General features: G+C 44.8%; 2 protein-coding genes across 3 annotated transcripts in view; both read right to left on the bottom strand.

Annotated features, from left to right (window-relative positions):
- Positions 1-5,601: 5,601 nt before the first annotated feature.
- Positions 5,602-9,929, bottom strand: LOC102068884 (TLR adapter interacting with SLC15A4 on the lysosome). 2 transcript variants are annotated; one of them, XM_005488214.4, is made up of 3 exons: positions 8,755-9,926; positions 7,436-7,561; positions 5,603-7,243 (listed from the first exon to the last, which is right to left on the bottom strand). In XM_005488214.4, the coding sequence occupies exon 3, from the start codon at positions 7,196-7,198 to the stop codon at positions 6,275-6,277; it is 924 nt and encodes a 307-aa protein (XP_005488271.2). In that variant the 5' UTR covers positions 7,199-7,243; positions 7,436-7,561; positions 8,755-9,926; the 3' UTR covers positions 5,603-6,274. The 2 variants fall into 2 exon arrangements, with proteins under 2 accessions (XP_074407575.1, XP_005488271.2); XM_074551474.1 differs by having other exon boundaries at positions 5,602-7,561; positions 8,755-9,929.
- A 2,840-nt stretch (positions 9,930-12,769) lies between these two features.
- Positions 12,770-22,296, bottom strand: part of SH3BGRL (SH3 domain binding glutamate rich protein like) — a 31,504-nt gene continuing 21,977 nt past the window's right edge. Inside the window, exons 2-4 of the mRNA XM_074551282.1 lie at positions 21,213-21,398; positions 17,783-17,863; positions 12,770-14,859 (exon numbers count right to left, since the gene is read on the bottom strand). Coding sequence (XP_074407383.1) covers positions 14,827-14,859; positions 17,783-17,863; positions 21,213-21,398 — 300 coding nt within the window. The 3' untranslated portion in view covers positions 12,770-14,826. The remainder of the gene's footprint in view (positions 14,860-17,782; positions 17,864-21,212; positions 21,399-22,296) is intronic.

Here is a 22,296-nt window from a genome sequence, read left to right as displayed (position 1 = left end):
ACCACCCTCACAGGGAGGGAATTCTTCCTAATATCGAACAAGAAATCACTCATTACTCTGAAGAAGGGAGGACAGTGCTCTTGACAGCAATTAAGAAGTAATTAAGGAATTATTTAGCCAGAGGAAGAGCCATGGAAGCATTTCTGAGCCTGGGCTCACGTCCCAAGCCATCATATTTTCCTCTTTCTGTTGAAATATTGGGTGTTAAAGTTAAGGGTTTGAGGACTTGTTCTATTTGGCAGCATGGGAAAGGAGTTCTGCCAAGCTCCCATTCCCCTCCATCCCCAAATGATCCATTTTGTCTTTTGCTATTCTTACTAAAAAACAAACAGTTAATGCTCACCTACACTTTCCTTAAGCCAAGTTCGCATCTTGGAGGGGGGAAAAGCCTTGCAGTCCAACAGCATCCTGGAAACTGCTTTTGTGTGTAGAATCTATATTTATTTAATGATGGAATCAGAAAAAAACCCAGCAGAGCTGGGACAGAATTTCAGGAAGGTCAGCAGGGAGGATAATTTTAAAATATGCTCCATTTTTCAAAGAAAGCTGCCTTATAAAATCATTAAGGCTGGAAAAGACCTATAAGACCACCAAATTCATTATATATTACCTACAAAACAAGCCAAAAGCCAAAGACAAAATGTTTTTCCAAAGTTCTATGATAACAGAATTCATGCTGTTCCTCTGGTAATGGCTATTGATATTATTGATCCACTTTTTCATGTGAGCACCATTTGATCCAATGTTTATGGACAGGCTTTCATTTTTCCCCTAATGTAATGCTCTTCCGTGCATTTTTCAGTCTCCAGGCTGGATTTTGATCCTCACAATTGTGCTGATGGGCACCTTGCTCCTGGTGGAATGAGAGAAGAACAGAGTTATTGTGGGATGTGATATCAGTGACCAAAATTCAGACTCCAGCTCCTCTGGGACAGATATTTGGGAGCACCCAGGAGATGTTTAAGTATTACCACCTTTTTTTTTCCCCCCCCTTTTTTAGAAATAAACCTTTTTTTTTAATTTATTTTTTTTTTCTGCTTACCCTATAAAGCTCCAAGCCACCCATCCCACTTCCCCTTCTGGGAAGGATCCCACGCACAGCTTTGGGGGCAGCAGGAAGAGGAAACCCTGGAAACCCCCGAGCCACCACGTGGGGCCCGCCAGCACATCACAAGCCATGGGGACACTGAGCAGTGACCTGGGGCTGCAGACAGTGGGGAGCCCTGCGGGCACCCAGGCAGGCTGAGGTTCAACAGAGCATCAGCGATCCCAGCCAAAAATCTGGGTTTAAGGAGGATTCAAACAGAGGCACATCGAGCAGCTGGAATATTGATAAGGAACAAGTTAAAAGAATGCATCTCAGCAGAGCTGTGAGCACATTCTGCCTCCTTAATAATGAGATCTGGAATATTTAATTAAAGGATTTCACCTCAGGGTAGAGATCAGTTCCCATTTATTGGCTGCCCCCAGGACACCACACCCTGGTCCCACACATGGTCAGGAGAAATCCAAACGTTCCCTGTTTCTCTTAGTGGAACAAACATAAGCAGGTGATTATTTCCAAGGATGCTTTTGTTATATAAAAATATTCAATAAAACTGTCCCCAAGCCATTGGCCTGTGATCAGTGACCTTGCTGTTTTATGGCTGAGCTGGAGCAGAGCTGTGCAAACACCAGCACCAATATCCACACAGAGCATTTCTCACTCTGATTTGTATAAATTTAACGTGGGCAACATGGATGTTTTGCTTTCTATTCTAGGAAAGAGTTTTTTATAATTCAATTACCAAGAAAGAGGAACAAAATTTGGTAGTTTAAAACTTCAAGGCAAGATTTTTAAGAAATTAATTTGCAGTTCTGTTCCCTATTCTATTACACTCATAAATCTCACCCATTTGAAACAAAGAACCAACACAGTTTAATAATAAAAAAAAGTGACAGCAGGTCTGGGTATTCTCTCACTCATCTTTGTTAACTTTTGTTACCTCTCAGATTAGTACTTAATTATTGAAATATCAACTTTGTACAGTTGAGCTACAAAGAGAAAGGGAATAAATGGTCCATGGGTCTTGGAAATTTGGCAATGGAAAGCAGAAGTGTGTAATCCCTGCAGATGGGGAATGAGAACAAGAAACAGCAACATAGCAGATTAGGAAATTGTATTATTGCACAAAATTAGAAACTTTTTTGAGGAGGATGAAGGATCCCAAAATAGCAAACCAGAGCCCAGGAAAGCAAAGCCCCAACGCAGGAGTGAGAGACAGGAAAACCCTTTCTATACCAGCATGGGGAAAAAGGATAAAAAAATCCTGGGATGCCAGACTGGTTTGGGTTGGAAGGGACCTCAAAAATCATCCAGTTCCACAGAGCCCATATTTCAGCTTTACCCAGCCAGAGCCACATTTAGGAAAGATGCTGCTCCCACTTATCCTCAAGGAGGAGCAGCAGTGGTGGGACACAGAAAACCCCTGCAAGCCCCAGCTCATCACTCACCTTTCTTTCAGAAACACCACCCAAAAAAGCCCCAGGAAAAGTGCTGGGATGCCACATTGTTCCCAAGGCATTGCAGTTTAAAGGGCTGTAAAAAATAGCAACAAATTTCCTGCTCCAAAGAGAGCCCCAAACAAACAAAGGAGGAAAACAAAGGAAAACAAAGGAGGAAAACAAAGTCTTGATGGACACAGATCACACAGAACTCCCCACAAGTTTCAATAACTCAGCTTCACACACAAATCTCCTCCCACTTTGCTCCAGTACATCAAATATTCCTCCAGATTTTTTGCCTTCCCAAGAGCACAGCCCGCAAGTGAAGGGGAATATCCACAAGCCCTACATGGACCAGGATGGAAAAGGAAAAATCTTCAACCTCCTGGGATTCACAGCTCCACACTAAATCCTTTTATTTCCCCCTCATAATGGTGAATATGGGAGTGAAAGGTTCATTAGCACCTGGGCACTCATTTACCAAACCACCACTGACCCTCACAAGTGATTTATATTCCCAACAGATTTATGGGATTGTCACAAATAAATGAACTCAAAGGAAAAGCAGGCAATGATTAAGTGGTGAGGATATTCTGGTAAAGAAAAGAAAATGAGGGTAATAACAATCGAATATCTGGATTTTTGAAATCTGTATTTAAAACAGGAAAAAAACAGAGAGGAAAAAAAATCAGTTTTGCCATGCTATGTATAAACTAGTGGAGAGCAAGAAAGAACATTCTGCTAAAAAGCAGATTTCAGCCCACTAAAAGTAGTGAAAAGAAAAGCCACTCAGATTTAGTTTCATTTGTTTAACAAGCAAATGGATTTTTCCTGAATAAAAGAGAGATGAAGGAAAAATACAAATATTTGGTGTTTGAGATTTTTCTGACAGTCAGCATTTTTAGTCCCAAAGTGAAGGGTTTGGCCTTGCAGGTTTTAAATCCTTCTTGATTTTTCCTGGAATAGAACATTAATTGATGGGAGTTGTTGTTCTGCACACCTGGGCATCCTTTTTATGGGAAATAATCCTCCCTCCAGAGAAAGACACACTTTGAGATTTCATTGCAAAATGGTTGTAAAGCCCTGGAAATCCTGACCTGGAAGGTACTAAAGGAAACCACCACTAGATATCACCATTTGACTATTTAATAACTCTCAGAAAAATTGGTAATGTATAAAAATCCTAATTATCCTCCAGGTTGACGAAGTCACTTTCTAGAGGGGTTTAATTCCCGCAGTTGAGGCAGGCTGGGGAACATCCTGTCTGCAGGATTAATTGGGGAAATGCAAATAAAGAGTCCAGCTTTCTACAGGGGCTGGCTCCCAGGACCTGGTGAATATTCCTCTGTGGGAACACAGAATGAGAGCTGGATAGGAAGGTAAAAATTCCCTGCCAGTATTTCTCCTCCAACATCAGATTTTCTGGCATGGGGATAAAAATCAACTCCAGGCAGAATCTGGCCGTGGATGTCTGCCCTGTAAAATATGGCACTGCTTTCCTTGGTAATGGATTCCAGCTGCTGCCCTTCAGCAGGCTGGAAAAGCACCTTTCCAGGGATTTTCCCCATGGAATTGGAGTTCACTGAGGCATTTTTCCTCCTAGTGAAAATGGGCACAGCTCCAGTGCAGCTGATGGAGTTTTACTCAAAGTCATAATGGGACTTAGCGTCTTCCAAATATAAATAAATCCAAAGCAGGTCATGGATTGCAACATGTCAATTAAAATAATATTAAATAATATTGAATTAAAGTAGTGTTTAAGTTAGTAATAACTGTATTTGTCTCATCTTTTTAGAAATTGACAGATCTTGCCCCTAAAAGGTATTCTATAGCAACATCTTTCTTCCTACAGAGAGAAATTAATTTTGAGAAATTACTTAAATTGTGGGTTAAACCAGTTTAACAAATGCTGGGGGGAAAGCACATGGACAATATTTTTCCATGGGCAAAACGACATAAAAATGAGTAACAAAATATAATGTGTTTTACATTAACCATGTGCATTTACCTGCACCTCAATTTGTGCTGTAAAAACAGAGGTCATTGAGGTGGTCTAAATTACCTGTTTTTCTCAAAACATTGCTGTCATGTGGTTTTATTTTCATTCCAGCTAAAATTACCCACGTATTTAATAAAATCAATTTAAAAACAAGCTCTGAAACCAGTCCTAAGAAGGGATGGGATGAACACAAGCTCCCAATGACCTCAGGTTTTGGTGAACTGTCATTATTTAGGTGTTTTCTCCTGTGCCACTCCATTCCTGTCCCGGGATGGAGCAGCAGATCCATCAGGGATTGTCCCAGAGCAGCGGCTGCTGCTGATCCATGGGTTTGGATCCCTGGGCTGGGGAGAGCAGCAGAGCAGAGAGGGCTCCTCCAACGCATTCCTCAGCCAGGGAAGGGCAGAAAACCACCCCAGCCTGGAGCTCAGGTTTAACCTCCGACTTCCTCATTTCCTGAGGAAGAACCTCGCGCAATTAACTCCTTTCCAGACTTGGGCTTGCACTATAAACAGATCCCAGGGGGAAGCAAGGGCTGGGGCACGGCAGCACAAATGGCACCGAGCACTTCTTGCCGTGGTAATTGCAAAGCCTTTGGCTGCTGCTGCCCTCTGGAACATTTCCCATCTCAGCCTCAGGGAAATTGTTCTCGGCGCCTCCACCAAGGAAATCTGGAGAGCTCTGCCCACCCTGCGCCCCTCTGAAATTTAATGAAGTCAGTTGGCCCCTTCCAAAGGACTCCTGGCCTGATTTTGAACGCTGAGGAGGAGATTGATGAGACACACATGGAATTGGGGCAATGCATAGGGAAGCAAATCATCCTTTTCCTGCCATGCTCCTAGAAAGCAAGGATGAGATTCAGTTCTGCTCACACTCCTTGCACCAAGGTCAGTGGGAATTTTGGATCAGGCAATGACCAGTCACGTCTTGGATGTGTATGAGTCTGATTTTATTAATTTGTTTCCTTATCAGGAATTATCTTTCCCTGTCATTTTAATAAAGAGAGAGAAGTCCTTTAACTGCCCACTCAGATCACTTTTCCCTCAGGAGCAGTTTTTTCTCAATCCTGCTGATATTTTCTTTGAGTTCACAGATGATTTTAAGAAATGCCCAAGAAATAAAGATTAAAACAAGCAAACAAAAAAACCCCAACCACAAGCAAAAAAACCAACAAGAAACTTTATTAGGAAAAAAAAAATTTCTGCAGAGCAGGTAATAGTCCAGTTCATCTATCATTTTACAGTGGTGACATAATGAATAATTTCCAGCTGAAATATTTGCTGAGAAGCCAGAGCAAAGAGAGAAAATGTGTTTCAGTGCTAAACAGCAGTATTTCCATATGAAAATCTGCATTTAAATTTCCAAATGAAGATGCAGGAATCTTGCACTATTTTTTCAGGAATGCTGCAGTCATCTTTGCTTGCTGATTTTGCAGAAAATGAATGCTTTTATGTGTGGATGTGGCACTTGAGGACATGATTTAGTGGTGCTGGGTTGATGGTTGGACTTGATCTTAGTGGTCATTTCCAACTTCAACAGTTCTATGATTCTATATATATCATAAAAACAATTATTATGATTAACCAGCATTTTGGAGAGAAATTAATTTCAAATTCTCCATTAAAAAACAGAAAACAATGACCTTTACTTGTCCTGCTACCAAAGGGGTTTAAAACTCAAAATATTAACTAGAACAAGTGTAGTGTGCAAATGTTTCCATTTCCCAACCTAATCCTTGCAGTGAATCACTCATACCTGAATCCCATCCCTGTCCTGAGCTGAGCAGCTCAGTCAGGATGTGAATTCCATCCTGCAGCTCCATTTTGCAGCCCCTGTGTTGGAGATTTGGAGGTTTGGGGTGCTGAACTCGGAGCTGTTCCTGTTGGGAGCGTTGCGGGAGCTGAACAAAGCCAACGAGTGCAGGAGGGCTCCCCTGGCTCTGGAGGTTTCTATGTTCTGCTCCTGGGAGATCTGAACACTTATCTGGTCCAGGCTGTTCCTTATCCAGCTGCAGGTCAGCAGGTTTGTTATGGAACCACACCTGGCCAGGCTTTCTTCAAAAAACTGTTTGTAGAGCTCTGCCACTTTGGCCTCCATGTACTTGTTGAGCGTGGAGTTGGACAGGGGCTCCTCGCTGAGCAGGAGGCTCCTTTCTCCAGCTTCATCTGCAGGCAGGGACATCCCAGTGGGCTTTTTGGGATGCTCGCACAGAGGGGACTGACCCAGGGGAATGTCTATGGAGAGCAGCACAGGCCCATCGGGGAGCTCATCACACCCGCGGTCCAGGACACAGCCCGAGTCACACGTGGGGCCCCCCACGCGGTCCCCCCCGATCTGCAGGTCAGGGTAGTTCTGGTAAATGCTGTTGCAAGGCCAGGATCTGTACAAATCCACCTGGTCCAGGCTCCCTCCTCTCCTGGGGATGTGTACAGCTGGGGATGCAGTGCCTTTAAGCAGCATTCCCTGATCCTTCGCAGGCTCCTTCCCTGTGGATCCCCATCGGGGGCTGCTCCCGGCTTCCCCTTGGCTGCTTCTGGCAGAGAGCTCCTCCCGCTCCTCACATCCATCAGCAAAGCCTTTAATTCTTGGGATGTCTACAAGTTTCTGTCTCCAGATTCCCTCTTTGGCCTTTTGGGATGCAGGGGATTTGCGAGGCTTATCTTGATGACAGCTTTCTCTGTAGATGAGCCTCGTTAGGATGCCTTCTGCCAGCATGGTGACAAGTGTGAGCAGCAGGGATCACCAGAGTTCCATGGAGCCCTGGGATGGAGAGACAGGCACAACACAACAGCAACAACTATTATTCAACAACGATTACATAATAATTATATTCTTATTATTATTCTTATTATTACTAGTGAACTGTGCACTTCTCATGAAGACAGTGATTTTTCTTTCCCTCTCAAGCATTTATTTTTAGCAAACATTAAGCTGCATGCTTTTCCTCTTTACCATGTCCACAAAAATCATTCTGAAGGTACAGGACGGGCTTTAATCAGCTGCTTCATCTGTAACATCCCTTCTGCTGCCAGGTCTCTTCCTCATCGTGGCTACTTCAGACAGATTGTACTTCATAAGCTGTAAAAATCAGCAGAATCATTTCACTTGTCTGTATCAATACCATCAGTAATTTGTCAATGTTTTCCATTACAAGACAACCATTTCCAAGAGCTAAAGAGGTGACATAAAAGGAAATAAAGATTATATTCATATTTAGAGGCATTTCTGACTTGAGCACTTCTGTGAGGTGCCAAGGAGCTTCAAAAAAACTGGAGAGTTCTGCAAATAGAACAAAACTGTATTCAAAATGCAGATCAAATGTGTTTGGAGTTCCTCTTAATGATGAACTTAAAAGATATAAATAGTTAATTGCCTTCCTCAATAGTGATAATAGTGAAAAGATAAGTATCTAAAAACAATTTACTATACTTAATGGTTCCTTATCATCCTTTTCCAATTCACCTACTGTTAAAATCAATGGGAATCTTCATATAAAGAGTCTGACCTGAACCACTGCTCTTATAGAGGAATGGGAAACATGAACATAAGAAAATCATTCCGTTCTTCAAATATCCTTTAAATCTCTGCATAATTGAAGTATCCACAGACCCAAAGTGTGCTTGTGGCTCAACACTTTTCACCATGCCCCTACACCTTGGTATATTTGAAATTCCTCACTACACTGGGTCACTTTTCAATCCCAGTGCTCCTTCCAGGAGCTATTCTAAAACTCCAGTTATTTGAGAGATGGAAATTTTCACCTTTCCCCCAAAAATTACACACTGGCACAGCACAACTGTTTGGTTTTTTATTTTTGTGGGATTCTTTATTTTTGTGACAAAGAAGCTGAAAGGAACACTGGAATTTCAGGCCAAAGCAGGCAGGAAAGGCAGCAGACCTGGTTATCAACAGAGTCATTTACGTATGCATAAAGCAGGGCAGCATTTTCTTAAGCACTTATGGGAACTTGATAAACCAATTTCCAAAGAAAGAAGAATTGGCAGTCTAAATCTTGCTAAAGATCCATGGAATTTGGAATGCTCTGTGCCTTGTAGGACATGGGTAACCAGGTCCTTACCCTAGTCTGTAGGACCTCAGGGTACCCAGCTCCTTACGTGCTGATAATTTTGGTTTATTGATTTGAAAGTGCTCATGAAGAGCTAAAACTTGGTAATCTTGGAAAAACCGGTCTCCTCCAAATGAAATAAGTGGTTCCTGTGTTCTGGAACAAAGCAAAAGGGAAAGAAAAAGGCACAAAAAGCCCAACTCACCAAGCCCAGCCAGGTCCAAGATGGATTTCCCCGAGCCCAGAGCCGTCCTGCAGAGCTGCTGGGAGGGGGCAGACGGTTCCCCAGCCTTTCCTCACTGCTGCCTGTGCACAAGAAGCCTGACGTGCTCATGATGCAACTCCCCAGCATTTTGAACTCATAAAACAGAAGTGATCCCGCTGGGAGAGGGCGCGGTTTTTGAACACAAAGAGAGGGCTACAGCCAAAAGAGGATGTTTGAAAATGAATTGAGATGTTCCTGACCACGGTGTGATGCTGAGGAGCTGCCGACAGCCAGAACGGGGCACGAGGAAGGAGCAGAGAGTCGGGGCTGAAATCGGAACCGAATTCCACCAACACTTCCACTGGCAGGAGCTCGGTGCTGCTCAGCTGACTCGTGGACTTGCACCACTTCCCCTTTGGAAACAGGCAGCCAAATTTAGAGTCTGGTGATGTGCCACTCATGGGGAGGAAGTTGGCCACTTCCTTTCCCCCGGATTTTGATGAAATACCCTGTGTCTGTGACTGGCAAACAGGACAACGTGCCAACCTGAAGGCAGCAGCCAAGGGACAGCTCTGCACAGTCGTGATGCTCCTTGACCAAACCTGCTCTTTAGGGGTTAAAAAATTACCTCTGGCTCTTCCCATGGTGGTTTTTGGTGTCCTCTTCAAGCTGAAGCCAAGCTCAGGCACTGAGCCCTCTCCTCAGCACAGGATCCAGCCCACAGACACTCTGAAGAGTTTTCTGCTGGTGACTTTTCTAAATTTCCTTTTTCTCAGAATTTAAAAAAAACCAACCAAGCAGAAGCTGAATCTCGTCTAAGTACAAGACAAAAGATTCTAAAAATACACTGTTAAATGACAGGAGCAGGACACAAATTATCATCAATGCCATGGGCAGGGCCACCTTCCACCACCCCAGGTTGCTTCAAGCCCGGTCCAACCTGGCCTTGGACACATCCAGGGATGGAGCAGCCACAGCTTCCCTGGGCAATCTGTGCCAGGGCCTGCCCACCCTCACAGGGATGAATTTCTTCCTAATATCCAATCTAACCCTGCCCCCCCCATCAGTGGGAAATCATGTTGTGCCTTGGAAATTAGGTTTGGAGTACTTCTGGCCATACAGGTTCAATGAAGTCTGTAAAGTTCTCTCTCTTCCTTCATTTTCTCCTGTATTTCATTAAAAATTTCAAGTTTTTATGGAGGCAAAATGAAAGCTATTTTTACTCCCACCAAATTGATATAAAACTCATTTAATATTTAAAAGCTGTTCAAAATTAGCTGATTTTTAATCATGTTACATGAGCAATTTCTGCACAGAAGGTGTGGCTGGGACTCCAGCAGAGTCACTGCCCGCAGCCCTTGGGGGCAGGAACCAGGGTGGATCAAATTCCAACCAGTTTTAAAGCTCACCAAGCTTCAATTAGTGCCAGCTGCAGCTGGAATTTTTGTGCAGCTGTTTCAACAAGACACAAAAGTAACAGAGAGGAAGAAATCAAGTCAGGTAATTTGTGTGGGGTGATTAAAAGCAAATCAACTTCTATTTCATAGCCAGCAACCTGATCTGTGGAATGTGTCCCTGCCCATGAGCTTTACCATCGCTTCCAACCCAAACCAGTCTGGGATTCAGGTGGTAAATGCATCAAAATCCAAGGAAATCACTGTATTCTCTCAATTAGATCTCACCAAAAAGAAATTCCCTTTTATTTACAGAAATAAAGTCAGAATGAGATAGAACCAAAGTCAGTTCAGAAGCTGAGCACAGATTGCAGTTAGGATAAACAGCAAGGCAAGGATGTCAGAATTTAGAGCTGACTATACATTGAAAAAGAATAAAAAATTACTCTTATATCATTCATATATGGAGAAAACAAATACCTCACTGTATGATACTATATGACCTATGGCTGCATGTAAACCAAGAAGTCCCTTCTTTCAGCACAGGCTGTGCACTTTGCATGCACATAAACATGACACAGATATTGACTGGTTAGAAAGGTTTTATGTCAGAAATCGTGTTCTGTGTTGTGGTTTTTCTCCTAAGCACAGCGGCTGCGGCCCTTTATTTCCCATTCCAAAGGAATTTCATTCTAACACCGCCCCACCCCACTCACAGAAACCTCGCACACGCACGCCCATGGCGGCTTAAGTAGAAGGGGGCGGGGTTTAGTGCTGACTGACAGCTGTAATACCCAATAGAAAGGCGGGATAGGCCCGCCTCGCCCGCTGAGTGGCCGCTGGTTGCCGCAGCAACGGCGCGCGCTGTGGCGCTGCGGGCCCGGGCGCCATTGCGGCCCCTCAGAGCGGGGCGGGCGGGACTCGGGCAGCTCCTGGCTGGGAAATGTGTGTGAGATCCACTTCGCTCCGTGTAACCAAAATAACCTTCTCTGCCTGCTGGGAAAGGGTTCCGGAAAGAACTGAGGCCATGTGGGAATTACAGTGATGCTGACATTGGATTAATGATGTGCTGGTTTCCTTTTATTAAGGATTTTGAAATAGTGAGCAAATTAAAATGAAGAAATGGACAAGTTCCTGATGATATTTACAATAAACTTACCTTTAAGAGAAGGAATCACAGCATAAGAATGATATATTACTTACTATATTCTGTATGTGTATAAATATTTATAAATATATATATAATAATACACATAATGAATTACTGTCTGTTCATGTTATGAGATATACTGGGCCAAGTCTGATACTTCATGAATACAACACTTAAATTTTGTACTAAATATGTGTGTTTTCCACTCAATATATATATTTTGCATACTCAGTACTCACTATTGTGCTTACCTGTATTAATCCAGCAATTTCTACTTCATCACCTAAACTTTTAAAATTCTTTTTAATTTCTGCAAGTTTACCAATACAGTCGAAAATTTTTAATAATAAACTTCAAAACTGTCATAACGAACTCTTCAATCTAAAACATTCTACCAAGATCCCAGAATATGGATAAATCACAGAATATTTCTGCAGGAAACTCAGTAAATGGTAACGATTGGGAATGATTTATTTGTGCCATGGGATCAGGATCTGAGCAGTCTGGTGTAGGGAAAGTTGTCACACATTGCATGCACATGTGTAGCTTGGGTTTTAAAGATTTTGGGAAACTATTTTCATTGAACTTTACATTAATGAATAACAACTGGGTTTTTAGGATTTTTTTAATTAAAAAAAAGCAAAGCAGCGATTTTTCTGAGTTGCATGAGTGGAGTGGATACGCGGGGGGTAAATGGGATTCATTACAACTTAGAAATGGCATTGCTGGCCCTTTTCCCCTGTGCCTGATGGTGCTTGGCTGTGCTTCAGCTGCTCACACAGAAGCTGATCCTGCACAAATTACCAACCACTCTGGAAAAAATCAGGTTACTAGTTTTCACCAGACAATGCAAACTGAAGTCTGGAGTTTGGGCAAACCCCAGGGCAGGTCAGAGGCAGCGAATGTCGTTTCTGTAACTCTGCAGATCTTGCAGGTGGTGCAGAACTTCAGTGAAGGAAGAAGGAGGTACCTGCTGATTTACCTGGCAAACAGGAAAGGTGTAAGTGAAGTTTTAGTTTAAAATTTATCCTGCACTGCCCTATGGCAACACAAATAGAAAACAGCACAGCTCCCTGCTGGGAGCAGCACAAAGCTAATGAATTACAGTTTGTGAATGAGCAGGGGAGGGCTGGGTGAGCCCTGAGTGTGGGAGCAGCTGCTGTGTCCCAGCCACTTCCGACTGGCCCTGCCCTGGGGAAGGAGTGGGAAAGCAGGAGAATGAGGAATAACCCAAACCTTGACACAGTTTGGACAGGTGCATCCTAAATTAAATCCCATTTAGTAATTAAATCCCATTAGCTGCAACAGGTGAGAGATCCAAGCCAGCAGACTTCATCTGCAGCAGCAGATCCCTGATGTTCACCTTGTATAAATCCTGAGCTTTTAAAAGGCAGTATTTCCATCTGAAAAATTCACTTCTTTCAGCTTCAAACTTCAAACTGTGAACAAAACATGCAAACAAGTCATGGAGTGAGAAAGTGTTCTAAACCAACTTTATTGGAATGATACAGGAATGGTTAACATACAGGTTAAATCCTCAAGGCCTGCTTTCTACATAGGAAAAAATAAGAAAGAAAAGAACAAATTCAGTTCTTGCACCCATGGAAACAGAAAACCAGCACAGAGGTAACAGATTCCTGGCACTCCTAAAGTCATGCAAGAGATCTGCATCCAAAAACTCAAGTTTTACACACACAACAAAGAGATTTTGGGTATTTTCAGTTTGTGTTGGTGCCTTGTTCCCCGGACAAAGGAATAATTCAGCCTGGCTCGCCAGAGCTGCCTTAGGAATGCTGATACAGTTTGAATGCTCCCATATGGCAAGGGGGGGACAGACGAGGGCAGTGACTTTGCTTTCTTAAACTTGGCAATTTTCTTGACCGTTGAGACAGGGATTGACCTCGTTTCAGAATGTTTTGGGTCGCTGAACTGACAGAATTTGGCAGCTACTTTTAATTACAGCTTCTCCAAAATAATGGCTGGAATTCACCAAACGTGCACAGGAAGCACAGCAAACTGCTGTGGGTACAGAGACTTGTGTGTCAAATCCCACTTTCCTCACCACACTTCACTCAGTATTCCACAGTTCCCCAAAACTTGAGCAGGAATTTAGACACAGAGGAAGATTTTGGCCAATGTTAAGAAAGAAAAACAACCTCGTTCAGAAAGATGAAATCATAGTGAACAACAAAAATCTGATGCTGGATTTAAAACATAACCAAACTTCCATCCCCAAAAGATCTTAAATTTCACAGAACTGCAGTAACTCCTGACAAAAGGTGTTAATAAAAAGCACAGTTTTGTGTGTGTTAATCTTTAAGGTAAGGCAGCATCCATCCATCCATCCATCCATACATACATCCCTCTGCCTTGTGATTCTGTGCTGCTTTTGTAAGCACAAGCTTCCAACTGCTTCCCAGGCTCTCAAAATGATAAATCAGGAATTAAAATATGGTCAGGAATTACAGGCTCCCTCATGAGCACTGGGAGAACACACAGGTTAATATTGCACGTGGTAAATTCATCCACACAAGACACTGAGAGATTTGAAATTCCTATTATAGTTTTGTGATATGGCAATAAGAATGGAAATTAAGTTTTTATACCTTAAAAAAAAGAAGTCTTGCTTAATTACAATAACTTTTGCTATTCAAACATTTATTTCCTCATTTGAAAAAATACTATATGAACCTAATGGCTACTTGAACATGCAGTGAGATGTTTAATGCTCTAAGCAGTGTGAACTGGTATTTTTGTAGAGAAATACATTAAAGGCTTTCACCCTTACACAGGTAAGGAAAGGCCATTTCTGGCTGTTTTGGCTTGTTTGCAACATTGAATCTTGCCCCAGATGTGTCATTGCTCGTGCTTAGGCAGCTGTGAGGGACCGTGTCCATTGCCCTTTCTGTCCAAAGAGCCCACACAGATCCCTTCAATGAGAGTACATGGGGTTTGTTGGGGGTTTATCACCTGTACAACTGTGTAACAATACAAACCTTAAATATCCATTCTACAGAAGACAAGCACGACTTTCCAAAGTGACTACAATGGTTAAACTACACAGTACCACCTACAAATTCATCTGAAACCAGGAAAGACACTGAAAATTTACTGTGTAACTCAGTAACATTTTTGAGGCAACTCAGGCACTAAATTAGTATCTGACGAGGTTTTAGATGCTGTTTTCCATAGTTTAAATACTTGGATCTCTAGGTAAAACCCATCTGCATTTTTAGTACTAAAATAGTTTCTTTAAGTTTACACAAAATGGATGAATTGCCAGGACAGTTTAAACTAAATGTAACTCATTCATGTCTGATTGCTTCAGCTTCCATCAGAACCCACTCCTGCTCCTACCCTGAAATTCCCATTTCCATCCTGTGTTCAGTTTGTGTTATGGACAGTGAATGCTGCAAGCACCAATCAAATGTTAGAAATCACATCTACATTTCTTGAAGCAGAGACAGTTGGACTATTTTATAAAAAGCTGTGGAAATTCCCTTTACAGACATTTAAGGCAGTTGAAATTCACGCTTGCTGCTTGGCCAGTGCTTCAGCTTCCTGAAACAGCAAAGAACAATTACATGTTAGTGGTTTCTCAGTATGTTTCCAAAGGAACACTATAAAACAATAACCTGCATTTTTCAATCTTCTTTCAGCCTTTGTAAGGTGATCAAAAATGGGAACAGAATGACAACAGAAGAAATGCAAAAGGAATTTCCCTTTGGTTTCTCCAAGTGTACTTTTGACTGCAGATTAATTTAATTACCTGCCAGCAGCACCATGACCTAGAAAGAGATGAATCAGAAATGAATTCCCAGTGCCCTCAGTGCAGCACCTCAGTGGGGACAGCTTGGTTTATTTGAAAGGACAAAGTTCAACATCTGCCAAGATGTGCTGGAGCCATTTGCTTTTATGACTGCACACAAATACTCAAGATAACAGATTCAATATCATTGTTCCATGACCCAGCATTGCTAAATAAACAAAACACATGAGGAAGAAGGACTAAGAGGGGAATTTCCAAGAAGTCTGTATGATTTTTTTAGGAGGAGACACAGTGGGTGACCCCAGCCTGCAGGGCAGGAAGTCCCACGTGTATCTCTGTATCTTGGATGTGTGGCTCACTCTGGCTGTCCTGGCTCACTGCCCTCATCCTGCCTTTGAACCCAGGGCGTGGGAAGAGCCTGGCTGGAGCTGCTGTGCTCTGCTGTGCTGGCCTGTGCTCTGCTGTGCTGGCCTGTCACAGCTCAGAGAGCAGGGCCAGGATGTCACCAGGGCTCGGATGTCACCGTGCACCCACAGGCCTCGTGTGAGGACATCCCGGCCACCCATGGTACAAAAGGCAGGTAAGCAATGAAAGGAAGATCAAAATGAGATACAGAGCTGGAAAAAAGCAGTGTGTTTGATATTCTCTAAAAGACAAGAGGTTCTTTGAATGGTGAGAAAGAGGAGAACGTTCCCTTGGCTTTGTAACAACTCCCTTAACCAGCCCAGGGCACTGCAATGGTGGCACCTCAATGGTGGGGTTTTTTTTCAATACAAAGTACCTTTCTTCAGAACAGGCACTGGAAAGCTGGAGAGCATTCCTGGTATTTCCCTCATGCCCAGGAAGGTCGGTACAGGTAACCTGCTAACCTATTTTTCCTGGACGTCAAATTCCATTTCCTTGGGCGTAGGCCTCCAGGTTATCTGGGAGAGGCTCAGTTTTCCAGGCCTGACACTGTCCCTCTTTCACACTTTTCCTTAGTTCTCCCTCAAGGCCCCTCACTGAGCATCCTCTCAGTCCTTAAATCCATAATAAATAGTTAAACATAGCTTTTAACTCACAAAACCCTCTCCCTTTAAAATTCACTCATATTGCTTGAAGTAGAGATGTTTAAGAAAAACTGAAGGCCAGCCTTTTCCAGAGTTTGTAGATCCAAAGGACAAACCAAACCACCAGGGCTCAGAAAATAGTTACCTGAATTTACCATGCTCATTTCTGAGCCAGTCCTGTTTAGCACTGATATCAAACCTTTGTGTTCAGAGTCAAATGACTTCCCAAATCTTTCCTGATGGCATCCAATGGAGGTTTCCTGCCAAGGCTGCTCCCAGTCTCCTGCCATTTTCTGCAGTTGCCACGTCATTCCCTATAGCATTATATCTAGGCTGCACACAGCTATGCTGGAAACATCATTTTCAGCACCTACAAATCTCTGTACCCTCCTCAGCAGCCTGCAACCAACTTGACTGGACATCCTAATTGTGGGAGGGATTCCCAAAGTCAGCCCCAGAGCAGGACACAAGGGGGACAAGGTCACTGCTGCAAAGGTTATTTACTGCCATCAACTCAACACAACATGGAAATTCAGCAGGGTACAGCTGTGTTCTATCTCTCCTGTTTAAAATTCACCTTTTCCTTAGGTGAGGACAGAATTGGAGCATCCCTTAGGACAGAGGCAGAGCTCCTGCCAGCCAGCAGGTCTGGAAGCAGCGACGTTCCCAACGTTACTGAGACAGGTGACCTGATTTGTTATGGCAGCAGCTGCTCTCTGGTACCACTGCACTTCCCAGGGGAAGGCACGAGCTTCCCTGCATGCCACAGTCTCAGGATTGCTCCCTGGTTCCCTGCTCCATCCTGCACACTCTGCTGAGCAGTAAGAGCAGATGTTCCAAGGAACTTCACAGGACTGTGGCGCTGTGTGCAGCTGGTCTGATGCCAGCAGTGGGTAACGCTGGGGTGCAGACCCCAGCTGCTCTGGGCAGCTCTGCACGAGGCAGTTTTTCCTTATCACACCATCCCCAGTGGAGCTACTGCTGGAAATCTGGCTCCCAAAACTGCTTCAGTCAGCCCCACAACCTGCAGTGCTCCCTGCTCATGGGTCACCATCCACCTTTAAAATTAGGTCTCTTAGTGATGTGCCCGGCACGACCTTCGGCTCGTACACGAGTAAAGCTGGAAGGGAGCGGCGTGTTTATCCACTGGAACGGGAAAGCTGGAAGTGACCTGGAGGATCCTGCTGCTGTCAAGTGAAACGTATAAAGCAGGCTTGTCTTATCCTATCAAAATCAAAAGGAGAATTCCAGCCCATTGCATCCACAAAGCAGTAACCCAGTTCATAATTGGCAAAGGAAAATAAGCTTTGGATAACAAGCCAGAGGAAAAAATTACTCTGAAGCAAGACCATGTTATTTCAGAAACAGTGACTCTGGTTTCAAGGGATTTTCTAGTAGAAAAATCTCATCAAAATTTCACATGAATTAATTTTTTTTTACTGAATTGAAAACATTCTTTGATTTTGGGGTAATTTTTTTCATCTAGGTTTCTTATGCATTCTTCAGTGCAAATATTAACTTCTCTTTTGAAACTGAAAAGCCTCTGGAGATTGAGTATCTCCCAGGGGGATTGAAGGGGGCAATGACAGCACACAGATCCTATTGTGAGCAGAGGAGGAGGAGGAGGAGAAAGCCACAGGCTCCGTGTGAGGAGGTGCTCACCCACCTTTGAGCCAGGAGGGGCAGTCAAGCCCAGGAACGCGTACACGGCGTTGTTCTCCCGCGCCTCGAAGAAAGCATCGTAGTCCTTCAGCATGGCAGGAGGGAGGGGGAATAAAAGACAGAGGAGTGAATTGTCAGAAATAATCTCAACTCAGTTCAGGGTGTCACCCAACCCACACCAAGCAAACTGCTTCCTGTGCCCGAATGCAGAATCCAGCATCAGCTCAGGTGCGTGACATTAGCACTAACAGCACACAAACTGGTCAGGCTGGAAAGGACAAGCTGGGAATTCTTTCTGTGTCCCAACAAGATGCTGCTGTGAGGTGCTCCAGCCTCTCCCAAAGGGACAGACTCCACACAAGGCAGGTGGTGTCAGTGGTCTGGTGTGGACATTCCCCTAACAGGAGCAGCTGAGCCTGGACCTTGGCATCAGAAACCCTGCCATTCCTAGATGTCATTGCTGACTCCTGATAGGGATGGCAATTGTGCAACTGTGACTCCAGCTCTCAATCTGTCAGAAGTTCAACTGGAACTTTGACACTGAGAGTGCACCTTTCCCATCACATTTCCCACTAAGGATTAGTCTGTGCAAGTGAAGGCAATGAGGTGGCACTGTTTGCTCACAGAGCACTACAAATGCCCTGAACACACACAGCCACTTCCCAGGAAAACGAAGGTAATAAATAAATAAATAAAAAGAAATACCAGTTGCCAAACTCCCACAAGTTTTGTGCAAGCTCACTGTTGTCCAAGTTACCACACAATTCCCTCACTCTGACTTCTGAACTCAGCAGGGATCAGTCCAATGACTTTCCTGCTCTCCATTTTTAACTGACTGTAACTTTACCAGCTCCCCCAGCTTCCCTGGGCCATGTTTGGATGCAGAGTCCTGGCTGGGAAGCCCAGGGCAGGCAGCAGCTCTGGCCCAGGCTGGAGTCAGGGAGAGCTGTTTAGGGCATGGTGCTCTGGGTTCCTGACTGTCTGGGAGACAAAGGCCGAAGGAGCAGCAGCTCAGGGGGCAGCTCTAAGGAGAGGCTGCTGCAGCTAGAACAGAACAAAGTACAGGGACCAGAAGATTCCAGCTGCCTGGACTTCAGGGATATCAAATTATTGCTCCATTTGCACATGCAGCACTTGCAGGCTGGTTTGATAAAAATGTGTGTGATTACAGTAAATCCTCCCTGAAGCCCTTCTGTTGACAGGACTGGGGCTGCTTGATAACAAAGGGATTGATTATCTGGCTGGTGCACAGGCCATGAGCCTGCTCCCCAGCATCTCCCAGCACGGGAATGCTGGGCCTGAGCAGCAGGGCTCATGCCAGCCCACACAGCATCTCCAGCTCAGCCTCTCTGCTGTGCACGGGCCAGGAAGGCCAATTTGCTCTTTGCTCTGCCACTTGTGCTGCATCAGATGGAACAAACAGGGAACTTCATGCTTGAGAGGCATCAGATAAAGACAGAAAGAGGTTCAAATTCTGGGCACAGAATTAACTTTTACTTTCCTGAAAGCTGAACTGTAGCAACTTGAATCCAGCAAGAGAAACTGACCAAATTTAAAGAGTTCAACATGACATCAATCAAAATTTTGGGGATGAAATAAAACCATAGCAACCTTGCAACCAACCCCTTCTCAGATAACTACTGATCCTCATGTCTGTCACTCCAAACCATCCTTTTTCCTTATCACAACCAGTCAGTAAAATTTTGAGAGTCAAGTGGCACAACAGTTCTTTGTGGATATTATTTCAAGTTCTGCTTCTATTACAAGCAAGAAAATTTCTTGGCACATTGAGAATAATTTCTTTCAGTAGGCACAGATTTGTCTCACAAAGGTCCAAAAGAGCTGGCAGGTCTGACTTACAGACTGTGCAGGTCAGAAACAGACTTCAAAAGGACCAGAGGAATGCACACTGTGAGCTCTGTTCAGAAGATACTCAGTTTTAAAAATAACACTAACAGTTAATCTAATAATCATTCAAGCATGGCCTGCTGAGTACAAGTACTGCAGGGCAGCTTACTTTTGATCAAGCATTAAAATAATTAGATAGGATTTTTGTTTGCAACACGAGTTTCAATCTGTCCAAAGCACTGGAGTTAGTGAACCACAGCAGCACACAGAGCTCATCCCAAGAAGGATCAGAAACTGATTTATGTTCATGGCAGACATCAATTAATGAGATCTGGGATTCAGATCTGGCAAACCCCACATGGGCAGAACAGATCTCTGAACTTGCTGCAGAATGTAAGCCTGGTGTAAAAGGGCCAGATTTCTTTGAGGTGTTAGTTCACAATCACGGGGAAGATGAGGAGTAAAAAAACCTTGCAACTTTCAGAGCCATAAAATGGGAAAAAACACACAGGAAAAGAAAATTAAGTATGGTACTGAAAGCTAGAATCCAAATGAAGAGATCTACATTTAAATCTTTCCTATGGTGTGACTGGAAAACTCAAGAATCAATTATTACTAAAAGCCAAGATGGGAGGAAATGTCCAACACCTCCTACAGCCTCCCCAGTTTGGGCAACTGCAGCTGGGCAAGGCCTGCCTTGCTGCTCACTGCAGTGGGGCACAGGAGGTGGCAGTGAGGAAGAGGAGTGGGATGAGCACAGGAGGCTGGAGCTGAGGGATGAGAGGAGGCTGCAGCTGAGGGATGGGCACAGGAGTCTGGAGGGGAGGGAGGCTGGAGGTGAGGGGACAGGCACAGGAGGCTGGAGGGGAGGGATGAGCACAGGAGGCTGGAGGTGAGGGGACAGGCACAGGAGGCTGGAGCTGAGGGGATGAGAGAAGGCTGCAGCTGAGGGGACAGGCACAGGAGGCTGCAGCTGAGGGGACAGGCACAGGAGGCTAGAGCTGAGGGGATGAGAGGAGGCTGGAGCTGAGGGATGGGCACAGGAGGCTGCAGCTGAGGGGACAGGCACAGGAGGCTAGAGCTGAGGGGATGAGAGGAGGCTGGAGCTGAGGGATGGGCACAGGAGGCTGGAGCTCAGGGGACAGGCACAGGAGGCTGGAGCTGAGGGATGGGCACAGGAGGCTGCAGCTCAGGGGACAGGCACAGGAGGCTGGAGCTGATGGGATGGGCACAGGAGGCTGCAGCTCAGGGGACAGGCACAGGAGGCTGCAGCTGAGGGATGAGCACAGGAGGCTGGAGCTGAGGGGACAGGCACAGGAGGCTGCAGCTGAGGGGAAGGGCACAGGAGGCTGCAGCTGAGGGGACAGGCATAGGAGGCTGGAGCTGAGGGGACAGGCATAGGAGGCTGGAGCTGAGGGATGGGCACAGGAGGCTGGAGCTGAAAGAACAGGCACAGGAGGCTGCAGCTCAGGGGACAGGCACAGGAGGCTGGAGCTGAGGGATGAGCACAGGAGGCTGCAGCTCAGGGGACAGGCACAGGAGGCTGCAGCTCAGGGGACAGGCACAGGAGGCTGCAGCAGCCTCACCCCCAGGTAGCGGCTGTCGTTGAAGAGCCGGGGGGGCAGGGGGTTCCCGCTCGCTGGCCGGCTGTCCTCGGGGACGTTCTCCCGCATCCATTTCCGGTTCTCCTCGTTAGCTGCGATGTCCTTCTCCTCAAATTCAATTTTGTTGGCTTCCAAGAAGCCTAACACATCTTGCTGCTGCTTTTTAATCTGTCACAAAAGAAGAAGGGAGGGAGATAAGGTAAACAAAATCAGTGAAATAATTTTTGATGCCGCTCTGGGGTTCGATGCAGAAATCAGGGGGTGAAAATCAGGTTGAAAATGGGAGTGGTAAGAAAATTCTGAGAACCAAAAAGTATCTTCTGAAGAGTCAGAGCTGGCATCCTACAAAATGGAACAGGCTGAAGCTTAAAGATGCTGTCCCTACACAAATGTGAGTGTTGTGTACCTTAAAGGTGCCCACCCAAAAGCAGAGGTGTGAGCAGGGCCCTTGTGCTGGCCAGATGTTACATTTGACTACTCAGGGGAACGTTGTTTTTTCAGGTGCAGTGGAGTTTGTTGGAGGCACATTTGAGGTACAAACTGCTTCCTTGTGCTCTTGGAAGCACAGGCTGAACCTCCCCATTCCTTCCTAGAGTCCAGACTTTTGTCCACCTCGGTGACAAAAGAGAAGTGGCTCAAACTTCTTTGCACAGACACCGCTCTCCCGTCGTGTCCTGGGTGTCTGCAGGGCAGGCACAGTCTCTGGAGAGCTGTGACCCCACATCCCCATCCCAACTTCTGTCAAGGAAGCTGGGTGAGGTCCCCACCTGATGCCATCCATCTTGTGCACTCACACAGCATCCAAGGGAAAAGCAGGATCTGTGTGGCAAGCACGGTGCTGGCTCTGCACAGGGAAGGGGTTTTTTATTATTGTCATTATGAATTACTGACTTATTTACACAGAGATGTTCTGCTTATGCTCTGCTCTCCGTCTGCGTAACTTCAGCACCACAAAGGAGATTATAACCATGCACATCCTAGCAAACAATAAAAAAATGGAATTTAATGGGAAATTTGTTTTCTTCAAATTACCCCCTTCGCTGCAAAGCCGATCCAAGGGCTGGCT

The sequence above is a fragment of the Zonotrichia albicollis genome, chromosome 14 (assembly GCF_047830755.1).
Source record: "Zonotrichia albicollis isolate bZonAlb1 chromosome 14, bZonAlb1.hap1, whole genome shotgun sequence".
Taxonomy (NCBI): domain Eukaryota; kingdom Metazoa; phylum Chordata; class Aves; order Passeriformes; family Passerellidae; genus Zonotrichia; species Zonotrichia albicollis.
Note: the sequence above shows the minus strand (reverse complement) of the source record. Positions and strands in the feature narration are given on the sequence as shown.

Coding starts and splice junctions, on each gene's coding strand:
- LOC102068884 (XM_074551474.1), bottom strand. CDS start 7,198: ATGCTGGCAGAAGGCATCCTAACGAGGCTCATCTACAGAGAAAGCTGT.